Source organism: Daktulosphaira vitifoliae, unplaced genomic scaffold (assembly GCF_025091365.1).
Source record: "Daktulosphaira vitifoliae isolate Bord-2020 unplaced genomic scaffold, ASM2509136v1 Scaffold_4, whole genome shotgun sequence".
NCBI lineage: Eukaryota > Metazoa > Arthropoda > Insecta > Hemiptera > Phylloxeridae > Daktulosphaira > Daktulosphaira vitifoliae.
The window spans coordinates 34,152,722-34,169,934 of record NW_026099575.1 but is presented as its reverse complement, the minus strand read 5'-3'; the positions used below and the strand labels follow the sequence as shown (position 1 = coordinate 34,169,934).

The 17,213-nt window shown below is 26.2% G+C and overlaps 1 protein-coding gene across 1 annotated transcript in view; it reads right to left on the bottom strand.

Annotated features, from left to right (window-relative positions):
- Positions 1 to 11,003, bottom strand: part of LOC126905893 (dopamine D2-like receptor) — a 148,700-nt gene extending 137,697 nt beyond the window's left edge. The window contains exon 1 of the mRNA XM_050686014.1: positions 10,260 to 11,003. Within this exon, the coding sequence (XP_050541971.1) occupies positions 10,260 to 10,586 (327 nt within the window). The 5' untranslated portion in view covers positions 10,587 to 11,003. The remainder of the gene's footprint in view (positions 1 to 10,259) is intronic.
- Positions 11,004 to 17,213: the final 6,210 nt, after the last annotated feature.

Below are 17,213 nucleotides of genomic sequence, written 5' to 3'. Positions count from 1 at the left end.
AATTAAATTTTAACTGATTCATACGTTATTACTATTCAATTATTTAAAAACATTCTCATAATCATTTGAATATTTGATAGCTTCAGATTTTCTATGGAGATATTTCACGAAAAAAAATACTACGAAAACATACTATACACGAGTAATGGAGGATAGGACTAATTGATTTAGTTATTATGCATTATTTTAATACCTTTTCAATGTTATTCAATTTAATATGTGTTATATGAATTAGTGACATAGTTAGACATTTAAAATAAAAGTAAGTTTCGCTTTAATAAATCCAAGTGTGACAAATTCGCCGTAGTGTATATCATAATTTAAATAATAAAACTTTCATTTTTCATTTTAAAAAAATTTGAAGGATGTAAATTGAATTAATTTAACATTCCTGTTCATTATTATAAAAACAGTCTTGATATGTCATATCTCTTGAAATTTTTTTAAAATGTCCATAACAAATAACTTGATATACATGATATGTATACGTCCTGTCACACGTAAATGATATTTTTTAAGCTATAATTGTAAAATAAACTCCATATCCATAAATAATACTGAAGTGCTTTTAAGGTTAAATAAACACTAATAACAAGAAAAATTATATACATGTGGTCACAAATATTTAAATTGTATAAACATCCCTTTAATGAAATGTAATAAGAAATATTATTTGCTGTAACTAATATATGTTTTATTACTATGGTAACATTAATAAACAAAATAAATTTGTTTATTTAACGTGAAGTGTTCTAATTATTCAGAATATAACTAATTAAAATTAATATTACTATAAAATACACTTGAAAACATGAGATTATTAGTAAGCACATACATTTATATAGAACTTGATTTTTCTTATTTAATGTTATGTCGTATGAAACCCTATTCTTCAGTTGTAAAACTCTAAACTAAACTTTAATTTTTATCTCATCAACGTGCAATTATGAAATTATTCTAAGACATAATGTCTTAGAACCATTTCTAAAAATTCAGATGTTATCTGAATTCAAAATCATGATATTTTTTAGGTATAACTATACAAATATAATTCATTTGAAAAATGTAAAGTGTCTAGTATTTTTGCAAAATATATTCCCTAAAAACTGTAGTATTATTTAATAAGTATAATTATACTGAATATATGGTGTGAATATTTTAGAAATATTAACTCAGGGTAATAAGGCGTAACGGGAAATGAACATGGATAGATATTTTATGTTAAAAATTATGCTATTCATACTACTTAATTAAATTAAAAAATAATTTCAATGTTTTTTTTAAATATTTAATGTATTTATTTATTAATTTCATACTTTAGAATTTTGCTACAAACATTGAACTTCTTATTGTACTTCTGGACTCTTACAAATATATATTATATCATATATTTTAAAGACTACTAAGTATTATAACTCTAAGGTTTTAGCATCACATCAAAAATTCTTAAATAAGTAAATTTTTTATTAAGAAAACATATTAATAAAATATTTTAGAATATTGCGAGATGAAAAGACGTCGTCATACTCAATTATTATAGAAGTTATCATGCAGAATTTATAAAATAACGATGATAAGAACTTTTTTTTTTAAATACACACGAATATGTGTGTATTTTAAGTATAAATGCCTTGAGATAAATATGAGAGATATTTAAGTACAAAAGAAGACTAAAAACGCTAACTTGACTATATTTTTGATATAAAGTACAATATAAAAAATTTTAGATAGAAAATTCGCCAAGGCGTAGATACATTGTTTAAAATGATTGAGTTATTGGACCTGTTGTAGGTATTTTATAGTTTACGTGACTAGGATATATTTTATTCAAGTACAAAAGAAAAATTCGCTTTATTTTTCAAAGTAACAAATACATTAGTTGTTAATTTAGTCCTATAAAGTTTCCTTTATGAAAAATACAATAGTGAATCAATTTTTATCACAAACATATTTATAAATAATAATATGCACTATAAATAGTATAATGTTATCAATAAAAATAACAATTATGAATTTAATATTATTTGTTATTCAAAAGACATGCAACATATTGCTCAACTGTATTAAAGAGTAAAACAGAAATATAATTTTTAATATTAAAAACTATTCATAGATTTCATTATGATAATTGTAGAGATTATTATTGAATATTTTTAAATAAAATAGGAAAAATGACGTTTTCTTCAAAAAACTATGATTTTCTTCATGTAAGAGTGAGTAACTTATGTAATATTATGGTATCACTTATAATATCAGTATAATATATGATTTTATCTTTTGTACATATAAGTCATATATTATGAATTTACAAGATCACCAAAACAGAGCTCAACTCTATAAACCAAATCAAAATTCGCTTTATTTAAAGTGTATTTTTATATTACCGAATCAACTGGTTTATAATGTTCATAAGATAACATCATATATTATACTAATATTTTAAGTAATAAAATAATATTACACTTATAAAATACATTATTTTTGATAATTTTTTACATTTATCTCATGAAATACTAATAAATTTAATGAAAGGCGAATCTTTTACTTCAATCAATTATTATTATAAAAAGAAAAAAAAAGATATAGGATCTAAAATACTACAGAATTAGATCAATAAATAAGTTAAAAGAATTTAGGGTTTTAAATAAATTGGATATTATATAAAAAAATGACATTTTTGTTAAACATATTAAACTCCTCATTAAGTTATCAATGAGCTTCTGGAATTTATATGATGTTTTTTATTGACTACATAAAATTAATTAATTAGTTAATTTTTAAAATTTGAAGAATTTAAAAAAGTGTTGATTGTGTGTTTGTATTAATTTGTATGTTGCAGTTATGAATTAATCAACAATGGCTTATTATTTATATTTCAATTGATTTCGGCAGACTTGGATGAGACGTTTTTATGTTTATTTAACTCTTTATAGTGACCATCATTAATAATTATTATAATGATTGCAGTAATATTGTTGTGTACTGATGACTGTTGGTTTATATTGTGATTAGATAATAATTATATAATACAAGATAGAGTCATATGACAACTATAACACAAAACCACGTATTATAATAGTTATATCACGAATATTCATGTTGCATTTAAATTTAATAGGCTGACCATACACGTACAAACCTTATTTAAGGTAAATCGATTAATTATTATGTAGATAATTTTCCATTTCAATTTACAATCTGCTATTCAATATCATTAAAATATTAAAAATTAAAGTTTTAAATAAATATCAAGAAGCGATTGTTAGAAATATGCAGTAATATACTTTAGACGTATTATTATAAGACCCTAAGAACTTGCATTGTCGTTAAAGTAACATGAACAATAATAATTGGCCTTTTCTACGCGCCTGTTGAATAATTAATGACTCAATATGCTTTTACAACTTATCAAACGAAGTCTGATGACCTTAATCGAACAACTTTGACTGAAGGTATCGAAAAATAATCATTGAATATTCCTCACTTAAATTCATAGTCAAAGTTTCTGAAATTATGTTTGTTACGTTAAGACTTTAGCTATGTAGTTCTCAGCCGAAAAATATAAAAAATTTACCGCTTGTATAGAAAAATCAAATTTTTTTAATACATATGAAAACTGTAATGTAGTGGCAAAGTAAGAGAACACGTGAAATGACTTCTCGATTAATTATAAATGTTAATAAAGACTTAAAGTATTATAGTAGATATTGGTGTTTTTGATGATAATAATAGACCACATATCACAATATCAATTTAAAATTGTAAATAAATAAATTTTAAATAAAATACACATTTTCTAATGTGACTTTAATTAATAAAAATTTAATTAATACAAATGTTGTTATATGAACATATATATATAACATTAGTTTATACTGTGAAATTATTAAATCGCGGTAGGATATCTGTATTTTTTCATTAATGGGCTTCTTTTAAAGAAAATTTTTTTTTTTTTATTGACTCCGAGAAAAAATAATCTAGTTAGGTATAGATATCAAGTACAAAATGTTAATTTAAAAAGTTTTTGTCAGGTAGATGATTGAAAACAATTTTTTAAATCAGCACGAAAAAAAGTAACTTTTAATAAAATGTAAAACTTTTATTTTTATGGTTCAATCGCGTTTATTAGATACATATTTAAATATTTGGTGTAATTATAAAAGCAATAACGGATATTGAATTTTCCAAAACTAGGTAAATTGCCTTATACATAGAAACAATCAAATAAACAGAAACCGGGACAAAAGGAGGTCATTGATAATATTTAAATTAATTATCACGTATAGAATGAATATAGGTACCCTGAACGAGAAACCATATAATTTTCTAGTTGAGCAGGCGTACCAATGATGAACAATGTATTGAATGCCTTTATAGTTGTAGATTATGAAAAAATCTATTATTATCATATCATAAATGTTTATGACTTTTTATATTTTAGCCTTTTTAATCCTAATTAAAGTTTGATTTTTCAAGCATTTTCATTAAGTTTAAATATAATAAATTATTTATATTTTCAAACCCGATAACTCGGTTACATATTACTAAATAACAATGGCAATTAACTAGCAGCGATTTTCACAGAGCAGAATGTTTTTTAAGTTAATATATTTTATAGTATAAAATATACTATTATTAGATAATATAAGATATTATATAATATATAATATCTTAATTATTAATATAATTAAGAAACGGTGAGAAACAAAACCACTGAATCAAAAATATTTTGACATCATACAGAGTCATTAATTTATCAAGAATCACTTAATTAATTGAAAAATAAAAGTAAAATTGATTTTTTTTTTGTGGTTTCTTTTAAGTACATGTTTTTTTCAATTTATCAATCATGAAGTATTTTTATGTTCATCCCCTACATGTTATAAGGTTGTCAACTTTATTTTTCAAGTGGCAACATATATTATTAGCTATCTTGTTTATTAAATAATGATCTAATTAAGAAGATAAGTGACCGACAACAACTTATATACCTGTGTTTTAGAAGTTGTTAACATTTTATAGTAAATGTTGGTGATAAGATGCGAGTTTTTTATCACTGGACATAATATTCCTCCCTCGTATGTATGAAAATGACAATAACTTCTGAAATACTGGTCCAAAAGTTATTATCGACCAGTCAGTTTCTTACTTGGATCATTATCTAATAAATAAAAAAGTTAATAATCGCTAGTTTGGCTTAGGCTTATAAAGTTAGACGAGTATAAAACGGTTTTGTAATATCATAGCGATAAATATATTTGAGTTAGTACTAAGTACTTTTAAAGATATTATTTATAAATGATTTAATTCAGTATTTTCTTAGATTAAACGAAAAGATAACTGATTTTTTTATTCATAGAAACTTAACTAAACATTTTTATAATAAGATCCCGTTAAAAAAAAATACACAAATGTCATTTAACAAATAATGTAAGCGAACGGCAAAAACAAATTAAATTATTTACAATAAATAAATTACACATTACAAATAAATTAACAGAAAAATATTTATAAATGAGCTAATAAACAAATTAATTTTTTCATTTAAAAACAGTATCAAATACATGTATATAATAAAGAATATTCAATGAAAATTGTTTTATTCTTATATGTAGAAACAGTGAGTTTTAATTTTTTTATTTAATATTAAGCATGAATAAAAAGTAAAAACAAAAGTGGTTAGTATAATAAAAAAAAAAGACAAAAGAAGCTTATGTTTTTCTGTAAAAAGAGAAATGTTTAAACTTTTAACGGTTTCAGGAAACAAATAAAATCTCATACAATTTAACAACGGTTAAATAATATATTGATCTTCTAAAGAGTAACAAGTTTGCTATCAAGTATATATATTTTTATAAAGTTTCTTTGTGATTTTATTTGAATTTAAAGAAGTACTATACTATTAAGAATAAAAAAATTACAACTCAAAGTATTTTTGGTTTTTCGATGTCATTAATATTTGTTGTTATTTTATACTATACAAAAAGTTTTAAACTGTATGCAAAGTAATTTTTGTAATATTAGACATTAAATTTTTCTTTAAAAAAATATCATACTAAGAATTTTGTTGTTTCATATACTTCTTGATTTATCTATCATTGAGTACTTTTTAGTTTCGTCCCTTATCCATTATAACGGCATCAGATTTATTTCCTTTAATAGCAACACATATATTTAAGTAACTTATATAAAAAAATGATCCAGTTACGAAATAACTGGTCGATAACAATTTTTAATTCGTTATTTTGAAAGATTTTATGATTATAAAATATATACTTAAAGGTTTGACTATTTTTATCATTAGTCATTTTTCTGTCGTACTCCACCGCCCGTCTATGTATAAAAATATTAATTCGAATAACTTCCAAATTACCCGTTCAAAAGTTATCATAGATTATTTTGTCAATTAAATTATTTATCATTATAAATTATAATAAGCTACTCAAATATGTTTGGCGTTTTAAAATAAAATAAAATTTTCCCTATTAATGGAGATAAGGGAAAAACATAAATGTTACTTGATTTTTGATAAAACTAAAAAAAATCAGAATAAATTCTCAGTATTTTTATTATTTTAGGAGAAATTGAGTAACTAACGTTAAAAAAATCACCTTGTCAACAGTCATTGAAACTAAAATTTTTAGTTATTGTAGACTAAGGAAATAGTAAGTCTATAAGCTTTAGAAATGTATGATTTTTCTTAAAGTCTTTAAAAAAAAAGTAGTGTAATATCATTATATGCGAAAGAAACTTACTGATGCGTATGTTGAGCCGAAGCTTCGAGTAAAAGTTGAACAAAGAGTTTTAAAAATGGTATTATATTCACATAAATTTGATCTAAAACCTTAATAAAGTCGTAAAATTGTTTATTAGTTCATAATTTTAGACCTATTTAATTTAAATTATATAAATACCTTTATTTAAATTTGTTGTACCCTAGAAATTAAAAAAGTATCTTAGGCGTTCATATTTTGCTAATACATTAGCCTTAAAATAAATATTTTTTAATGGTTATCATAAAAAAATTCAAAATTTTATCTTATTTGTTAAAATTTTCTAAAAAAATTTTTTTAATATTTATTGAAGTATTTTATTTAAGCAAGTTAAACTTATTTTAACAGACTTCTCTCTTTGTTATTTCCAAACGTATTTTTCTGATATTTAAATTGAATTCAATTTCGTAACAATTTAGCAACAATACATCTTGTGATGTTGATTTTTTTCTTTTCCAAGCTAGTCTTTACTTGTGGTATTCGTTTATGTTATTCCTACGGTATAATATATTCCATCGCCATCAGAGACGTTTGTAGTGAACAATCAAAGGAGCTTGATTTAAACTGAAGCTATGGGGCTCAGCAATTACATTTGTGTGAGAACGTAACGAGATTTTCCATTAAAACACTTAAAACGCAATAACTAGAATAGGTATTAGTGACGACATCATTTATACGGTAACTATATAAAATTTACTAGAATTATTCAAGCGGTTTTCAGTAATCTGCTCACAATTATTGTTGTATTATCATTCAAAGTATATTTCATGATACACAGGATGTGCAGGAATTAGGGTCGTTTAACGAAACAAGTGACTATATTATGGTTTTGGTTATTATTAAAAAAGGACAGATTTATGTTCTCTAAAATAACACTTGTGCGTAAATAGAATTTTCTACCACACTTCTCTTTTCCTTTCATAAAATCGCCTCAATTGTTATCTATTATATGACAAACAAATATTTAAGAGGTTATAGTTTGGGGAATAGGAACAATTCGCCATAAACAACAGCTGTCCCCTGTGTATGTATTTATACAAATAAAGCCTTCAATACGATGTGCTTAGGATTTTTCCTTGAGGCCATTATTTAGTTCCCATGAGACTTGAGAACTTTAGTTGATTGTATATTAAGTCATGCGTTCCATAATTGGAAGAGACACGAGTATATTTTAACTCTGCACCAAGTACCAACGATTTCTCGTTAACTTAAGCTTCGAGGAAGGACAGGTGACCGCCATATTGATAAAAAATTGACAAAATAAAATATTTAAGAGGTTTTATTCTGTGGTTTCACATGAAGTGATAGTTATTACTTAACGTATAATTATTAATTTTATTATTTTTGAAACCTATACCAGTTTAAAAAATCGATATTCTACAAGTTACATCCTAAAACATAACATTTTACAAAGGGCGGTGGCCTTCTTTCACGTGTTAGGGTGTTAAATATGGTTCTTGCCTAGGCCACTGGGATAAATATTGGCTTGCACCAGAGACCAGACACCTTCAATGAGAAAAACCTCCTTGGCACCCTAGGGATCCAACCCAGGACCTTGTGCGCCGAAATTTACATTCTACCCACTTGGCCAGACTGATCCCTTATCTATTTTATATTCTAATGAAAAAAATAATATATAATTGAAGATCCTGCGGAATTTAAAATGTAATATTTGCAATTTTGTTATTGTTTAATAAGACTGTATCTTAATACTTCTTCTAAAATAGAAAATAAATATTTTACTGTTTATACTTTACCACCAATAAAAAAGTTCTAGCGATAAAAAACTTGCAATCATATTATTTAATATATAGAACTTTTTTGCTTTGAGCTCTTTTTAAGTGATATTATTTGAGACGCCGTTTTCTGCACAAATGTGTGTAATATCAAAAAGAAATACCTAAGTACTGCAAAATGTTTTTAAATTATATACAGAATTTTTCGCTCTAAGACTACGAGCAAGAAACGTAAACCTTATAGAATTTACGATAAATTATTTTTTATAATTTATCATTTGTTTTATTGTTTTTGTATTGATGTTTAAACATTTTTCAGAACTTGAATGTTGTTTTTGGACAATTAAAAAACAGAAAAATATTTATATCAGTTTCATTCGAAGAATAATTTTTCGAACAGTTCAACAATAATTATTACGCACACACACACATATGTATATACTTTTATATTTTTATTAATATATTACTTTTGGTGGCTAAATAAATGGATTAGTGTTTTATTTTGAACACTAACAAGTATAGTAATAATAATACTGCAGTAGTTTAAACATAATAGCATTATATCAGCTTGTAACTTTAGCCAATGCGTTTCGATAAAGTTAAGTGTATTTGACTGGGTGTTTATTTAACTACAAAATAAACGATGTTTATATTATCTGGATTTTTTGGCGAGAAAATCAGGTCACTGAAGAAAAGATTTATCGGATAGAAGTGGTTTCCATCGATCGAAGAGTACACAAGTGCGTTAAGTGTATATAGTCCTCATGAGTATATTTAAGTAGGTCCTGTCATGACTGCAAGAGTCATAAGTAAACGTATAGTTTGTGGTCACTATGTCCATAGCAAACGTGATAAGGTTGACAAAAGTATAACACATCAAGTTCATTGCAACAATGGCCGTCGTGATTTAGCGTTGGTAAATTAAATCACTATTATATTTAAAATGACATATTTTTCTGATAGCATACTGTTGATTCTTAGTAACACTGGCACGGAAAAGGCGTTTAACGACCTTTCGCGAGTTGCCATAAGCACTGGTGACGCCTTTTTATTTTTGATCTCGTTTTTCTTCAGTTTTTTCCCCCCGTTTTTTTTTTTTACTATGCAGTTCTTCAACATCTCACCGCTCGTTGTTCCGTAAAAAGAAGACAACCAGCAGCCGTCTGAAATGCGGCGTTTGGGATTTAGAACAACATAACGACACCATGCCATAATATTACAGATGTACACCGTGTACTGGTTATATGCACACAAACTCTCATCGTTACATTATTTATTTATTTTTTGTTTGTTGTCGACCATAAAAAAAGGTGCCCGATCATTTATCAAATATTACACTATCTGGTGTACCTTTATCGTTCCGCCACAAAATTTGAAGGACCAGTGAAAACAATAACGATCTATACGAATACTGTTCGGTTGATTTGTATTTTTCAAATATTGTTGTTCAATTCGAATGGAACATTACAAAAAAAAAGGATATATAACAATAATCATAAAAAAATATCGAATAATAACGAAGCAATAGATAAACATCCGACATTGGTACGGCTTAATTTTTCTTTGCTTTTATTTATTATTCACACGCGTGTTTTTCTCGTTAATATTTTACATGCATTTTGCCGAATATCTACTCGTGTTTATCCGGAGCATATTATTATTTTTTACACAACGGCCGTACTCAATTATTAACGGAAAGGTATCCTCTAGCGGACGAAAGCTACTGATTACCGGCATAATTCTTACTTACCAGCACATAAACGGCAAATGGCATGACGACGAGAGCCACTAAAAGGTCAGCCAACGCCAAGCTGACGATGAAGTAATTGGTGACTGACTGCAATGCCCGTTCGCGACACACGCTGATAATAACCAGCACGTTTCCGAACAGAGTGAGTATGGGAAACACGACCAGAGACAGGGCCCAGTAATTTTTCACGATGACGTCATCCAATGGCGTATTACAATCGTAGTTTGAGTAATTGTTGATGGACGAGGAACCGCTGGTGCAATTGAAATACTCGTCGGTGTAATTTCTGTCAACACCGTCGTACGCGGTGTCGTTACGCAGCAGCATCACAGCGCCACCGCTCGAGGTACCGTAATATCGTCGTCGCCACCGCGGTAACAAGATCCACTGTGGATCGCACTCCGAAACTAGACACCGTTCTCAGTCGACGATCGCATCACGCGGCTGTGGCCATTGGGTGGTCGGTCACTAACGTAACGGTCTCCTCGGCCGACCGAGCGAATTGGCCAGAAGCTGACTCGTCGTCATTGCCTCTGAAGAACAACTGCAGGCGTGCACATTGTCGCATAAAACCTCGACCTTGTGCTTTGCACGAGCACTCGACTTGATGCGCGAAGATATGTGATAGGTCGAAGATTTACGTCGAGTCAACGTCCACCACAAGCCGAGGAAACAATTGTACCGTGTACGTGTTTCGCGCGAGCATACCACCGACTGATTCCCGCCGAATGCATGTGTTACAGATGCCGCGCCGACGGTACCGTAGAGCGGCCAGATTCAGCGGCCACCGCCTTTACTGCTGTTGTCGCGCGCGCGCGTATCTTACCCGTCTTCGCCACCCAATCCCTAGCCGCTCCACCGTTAATTATCAACTTTCCGGCCTCACACACCGGTATTCATCGCCGGATATTAACACTGTACGTTAGGGCTCTCTTATAGACCCGCCTCGCACAATCAGATTTATCTTTTGCGACGGACAGTTGTTAAACATAGACTCACCAAAGACTACAAATGTCTGTCCACCCTTTTAATTCCACTCGGAGGACGAATCACAAAAACATGGAGTGCAGAAAATGCAGTCCCCATGAAATTTCCAAAAGAACAGACTTTAGGAAATTTGTTTATTTGATTTTACATTGTAGTGCACATTTAACATCATTCTTCGCTAAATAATACAGTTTTTTCATCTAACTCAGTATTTGCAATTATTACTGTTTACGTTGTTTTAAATCACGTAAAAGTCATATAAATATTTAAGATGNGTAAACATCATTCTTCGCTAAATAATACAATTTTTTCATCTAACTCAGTATTTGCAATTATTACTGTTTACGTTGTTTTAAATCACGTAAAAGTCATATAAATATTTAAGATGATAATTTTGTGTTATTTTCAAAGTTTTGGTGGAGAAATACCAGATTATTTTCAATTTATAAAAAAGGGCTCCGTTTATGCGTATCTGCCAAATTCAATCAGTGATACTACGAAGCTGGTCAATAAGAACGGTTGTTGAATATTACAGTACTTTTAAGTGAGGTCTACATTTCCAGTCAAATGGCGCTCAAAAGACTTGTGTTCAATTTAGATATTGGTAAATGATTGTATTCAAATAGAATAGACAAAAGACCTAAATTAACTTATCAAATTTATAGTAGGGTTTGATTTGCAGAGGAATTATACATTCACCTTAAACAGACAATGGATTAAGAGCAATATTGACTGCACTTGGCAGTTTTAGGATTGTATTGTGTGACAAAGAAAAATATTGCTTAGCTGTCTACTGTATGGTATCGGATTTTTTATATTTAATGAATGAACTGAAAATGCTATTGTTATTCTATAATAAAAAAATTTATATCAAACTGTCAGACTGGGAGTTATTAGACATACTGTTATTATAAGGCATAATAACAGTAATATTATTATCAACGGCATTCATAAAATGTATTACAAAAGCCACGAAAAAGGTCAGAAACTGACCTGATACACCTTAATGTATCAATATTGCATAACTTAAGTGCCGTGTAACATCGTTTCTGTAGTATAACATCATTTTGTTACATTGAATTAATGTTTGTACTCTTATAAATTTTTCTTAATTGAAATAAAATGAAAAAATGTTTTCAAAAATGTCGTTAGTCACACAAATAAAATAAAAATGTATCATAGTATTAAATATTAATTTTTGATTAACGTAATACTATCGTTTTGAATACAAAAAGTTTGTTATCATTTACATCGATTCTACTTTACTAATTACACAGGACTACTATTAATGAACAATTTTTTTCTTAACTTTTCTTATATAAGTTGATAATGCTAAAAAAAATTATGCAAAATTTTGGGCGTATCAGTCAAGATTTATTGTATTTGTAGACCTTTTGAAATTTAGTTGAATGGGCATTTTTCAGAAAAAAAGCTGAACTTTTCACTGTAACTACTTTTGGGTTAATCTCATAATTATATGATTGCTACCAATACGCAAATAATTTAGTGAACAATTCAAAAATAAATTTTTTTTTACTCAAAACTGTTGTAACTTTTTTAAAAAAAGATTATATCAAAACTAATTTTTTTTAATGATACCTTATGTAATCTCCTACAATTTGTTATATTTTTATTGAAAATATAGCAGTTTACCTACCCACAGAGAGGGATTCATAATTTCAACTTTTGCACACAAAATTAATTTTTCCTCTTTATTTTTGAAAATATTTTGGAAATATTGACATATATATAAATACATATATAAAGAAATGGGTTTATAATGTTTTCATTATTTATAGCAATTCACTTGTTTCCTTACTACCAGAACACCTGTATACTAAATTAAAGGTTTTGTAATATACTTTTATTTGAAAAAAAAAAATTGTCTCCACGAATTATCTTCTGTGTATAAATGGCTACCGTAAAAAAAATTTTGTATGCACGCATGATAGTATACTGTAAGTTTAAAAAGGTAAAGTGCTTGTTCGGTCAAGAAAAGAAAGAGTGATTGCTTAAAGTTATTTTGACATTTGTGTATTTTGGATAGTGAGTTTTTGTAGTATCAGCGTTGTGCAAATTTTCATATAGATAATTTTTCAAATAAAAATTTCTTTTAATTGTTTGTAAACATTATTATTCGAATATTTTTTTATTTAGATGATTATTTAAATAAATTTCTTTTCAAACAATGTTCTACTCTAATGAGCATATATCATTTATTATTTGTGCATTTTTTTGAAATGAGATATTAGTCAGTCCATTCCTTGCTCGAGTAATTATGCCTGATCTTATTGATGGGCAAATACCATTTTTAATTAGTTTTTTTAGCTTGTTATACTTATGTGTTTCGTCCAAAGTTTCTGAAAGTTCTAGCTTGTATTTTTTTTCTACTTATTACGTCTTTTTGAGTGATGATGTCGATGAGTATTTCAACTAAAAATTTAATGGCTGCATAATATTCCTTTTCCATTTATTTATTGATCGAAAGATAGTCACAAAGATTTTGAAATGCTTTACATAGAAACGGAACATTCATATAATTTAAAACTAAATCAAATTCAAGATTTTTTTGTGTTCTATATGATTAAAATAAGAAATTCATTCCAACGACTTGTTCTCCATTAGTAATCAGCCTCTTAAAATAAAGTTATATAATTTATGATATAAATGGTAAAATTTAAAAAATTTGATGCATGTCAGTTTACTTTACACTTGAAGTACCCTTGTGGTTAATAGTTCTATCATAATGTATTATATAAATTTTACAAAATGTGATAATTTTTGAAAAATATCATTTCCAAGTATAAAGTACTGAATATGTCTGTACATCATCTTACTTCTTAATTAATAAGATATCTAGATATTTGTTATTTAGGTATAAAAAATTTATCTAAAATGGTTTCTAAATTTATAACATCACCTAGCTACGATAAAACTTAACATTATTTTTACTTAGATAAAAAATCTTAATAAATAGATTTTCTTAAAATTGATAGCTTTTTGTATTACTAGTAATATCAAACGATTTCATATCTTAATTGTGAGCTTGATCAATAATTTAAGAATAAGTTGGAAACTTTCTGTAATTCATAAACATTGGTAAATGAAGAATACAAACAAATGTAGTTAAATTTAAAAAGAAGGAAGTTTTTTATTTGAAAATGGTTTTAAATAATTATATTCTTTTTAAAATGCTTAGAAATTATTGGCAACGTTTTTGTTTTCTAGATAAATATTTTTGAGTATTTTTAATTCTTATCCACTTCAACTTAGATACTAAACGATATTTTAGTTAATTATTTGGCAATTAGCGATCTTTTCAATGGTCGATTTGCATATTGTATAAAAAAATTAATAAATCTTCCTTTTAAATGTTACGATTCAATGAAGAGTTAACCCTATAAGAATAAATGGTAAATAGTTCCAAAAAGTCAATTAATTATCTAACGAAAAAAATATCTATATTTACATTTTCGTTACAAATATTTAGATGTTGCAATAAATCAAATAGTTTTGTTAAAAATTCAGTAATATACTTATAATTTGGTTAAAAACTTCAAAGAACCCGAGTACTTTGACAAAAAAAAAAAAAAAAAAATATATATAATTCGTTTTTATTTATTATCTTATTATCATTCAAATTGATTGTCTCATACTTCATGATATATGAAACATTTTAACAATAAAAAAACAAATAAATATAATTGATAAATATAAATGGAATATTTTACAATATTTTTATATTTCTTCAAAAACATAAAACCACCGTTATCTTTTCATCACCATTTTTTTTACTGTTATTTATCTGTCTCAAAGTAAGAGTAATCCGAGATAATATAATCATTGTTAAAGCCTCCGGGTCATTTTAACTCATGTTAAAGTTTTTTATTTGATCATTTTTATGTAATAAAATGTTTTTTCAATATTGTTTTTTGTACTTAAAATAATTTTAAACATATAGAAAAATAATTTACCAATCTGTTATTTTATTAACCAAACAAAGCCCTTTATATTTAAGTTTTATAACAACAACATTTTATTAAATGTTTTCATTTGTTTTATAATTAGATTATGTTTAAAATTGTAATTTTTATTATACTTTAATACTGAGTTATGATTATATAGTTTCTAAAATTGAGAAACAAATTTAAATGTATGTACGCTCATTTTTTATAATTTTTTTGACAAATTTGGTAAAAATAACAACTTTATGTAATAAATTCATTTTAAAAGTTTTTGTATCTCTTTACCTAGACCTATGTTTATTTATATGTATTTGGGACTATTCCTTTGAAAAATAACAACTTTGTAAATGTATTTTATTCCATTTCCTTAGGCAACTTTGACAGTATGTTTTTGTGTCAAAGGCCAAGCGAATTCACGAAGGAAAATATAATTCTAATGGTTTTTTACAAGATTTTAAATCCTTAAAAGCATCATGAATAAACATTCATATTCATTTGTAACTTCTAAACTTTTGAATATCAATGAAAATTCATTTCGCTGTTTTTTTTTATATTTTTATTCATAAAGTTTATTAAAGCTTCAATCGTTATACTTATATTAAGTCTGTGAGTTCTATCAGTTGGTTAGTATAGTACATTTTTGGATTAACATATTGTATAAAACATTATGGTCAACATTTTCGTATAGATGTATTTTAAGATGTTAATTTAAATTATTTGAATAATCTGAATTATATGAAAATTAATTCACACTTAGACTGACATAAAGTAGAGTAAAATCAAAATGTGTTACTTGCTTTTGTACTGTACGCTAATGGATACTCCTGTATTCCCAACAACAAGTTAATAAATATATCATCACACGATTTTAATTATAATTATATATTAACATCATGTGTGTTAATTTCATCCAAACTTATTAATTACATAAAGTAGCACTATCCTTATGAGTTATGTGGTTTCAGTGGGATTCATAAAAATTTTACCTCACACGATTTAAAAATTAATTTTTTACTTTTTCCTTCGCTTAATTTCTCAAATATTTGAGGTGAGCTAGTTCGACAAAAAAATAACTTAAAATACTCAAATCAAAATAATAAACAATTATTGATTTCAAATAATTTTATAAAGTCAGAGTAGCAGTGAGATTAATTTAAACTATAGGTATTCTTTATTCATAAAAAAAACTAGTTTAATGAGATATAAGTAAAAAAAAAAGGTAATTAGTTCACTACTTCTCCATCGAGTCTAAAGTATATGCTCGCTAATAATGTTAGTAATTATATTTTTACTCTTAATATATCACTTAACCTTTTCCATTTTTAACTTTAGAAAAACATAAAACATTTACTGACACATAATATATATTTACTGTATTATCTATATGTGTAAATGCATTAAGTGCAAAAATTAAGTGAAAAGTTAACACATATAAATAGAATAAATAAATGTTTCTATTACATTGATAATAAAATACTTATGGTTAATTTAATTGTAATTTAACTATTAGTATGAAAAATGTACTTAAAATAAATAAAATTATTTTAACTAATTAATTATTATAAACATCATTATTGAAAAAATAATAGTAATTCTAAAACAAGAAGACATTATTTATCTTGAATTTTTCAAAACTTAGAATGAAAACGATTCTATGGTCATTTCATTACATATGATCAAAAATATGTTTTTTTGTAGCGAATAATAAACCATTATTATGCATAACTGTCAAAATAATATAACATTATGTCATTTTTAATATTAATCGAATAATAAAGTATTAATGCTACAAATAAATTACATAGCTTTATTAATAAAGTGGGGTCAATGTGGCTAAAGAGGGCAAATCAAATTTATATAAAATAAATAACTTTTAGACCTTTAAATTATTGTCATCAACCTTCTAATATATATTTTTAAATATGATTTAATATGATATAAATAGTGAATAAAAAATATTTTGTAATACAATAATATTGCGATTTTATATGAAGTATGTAAT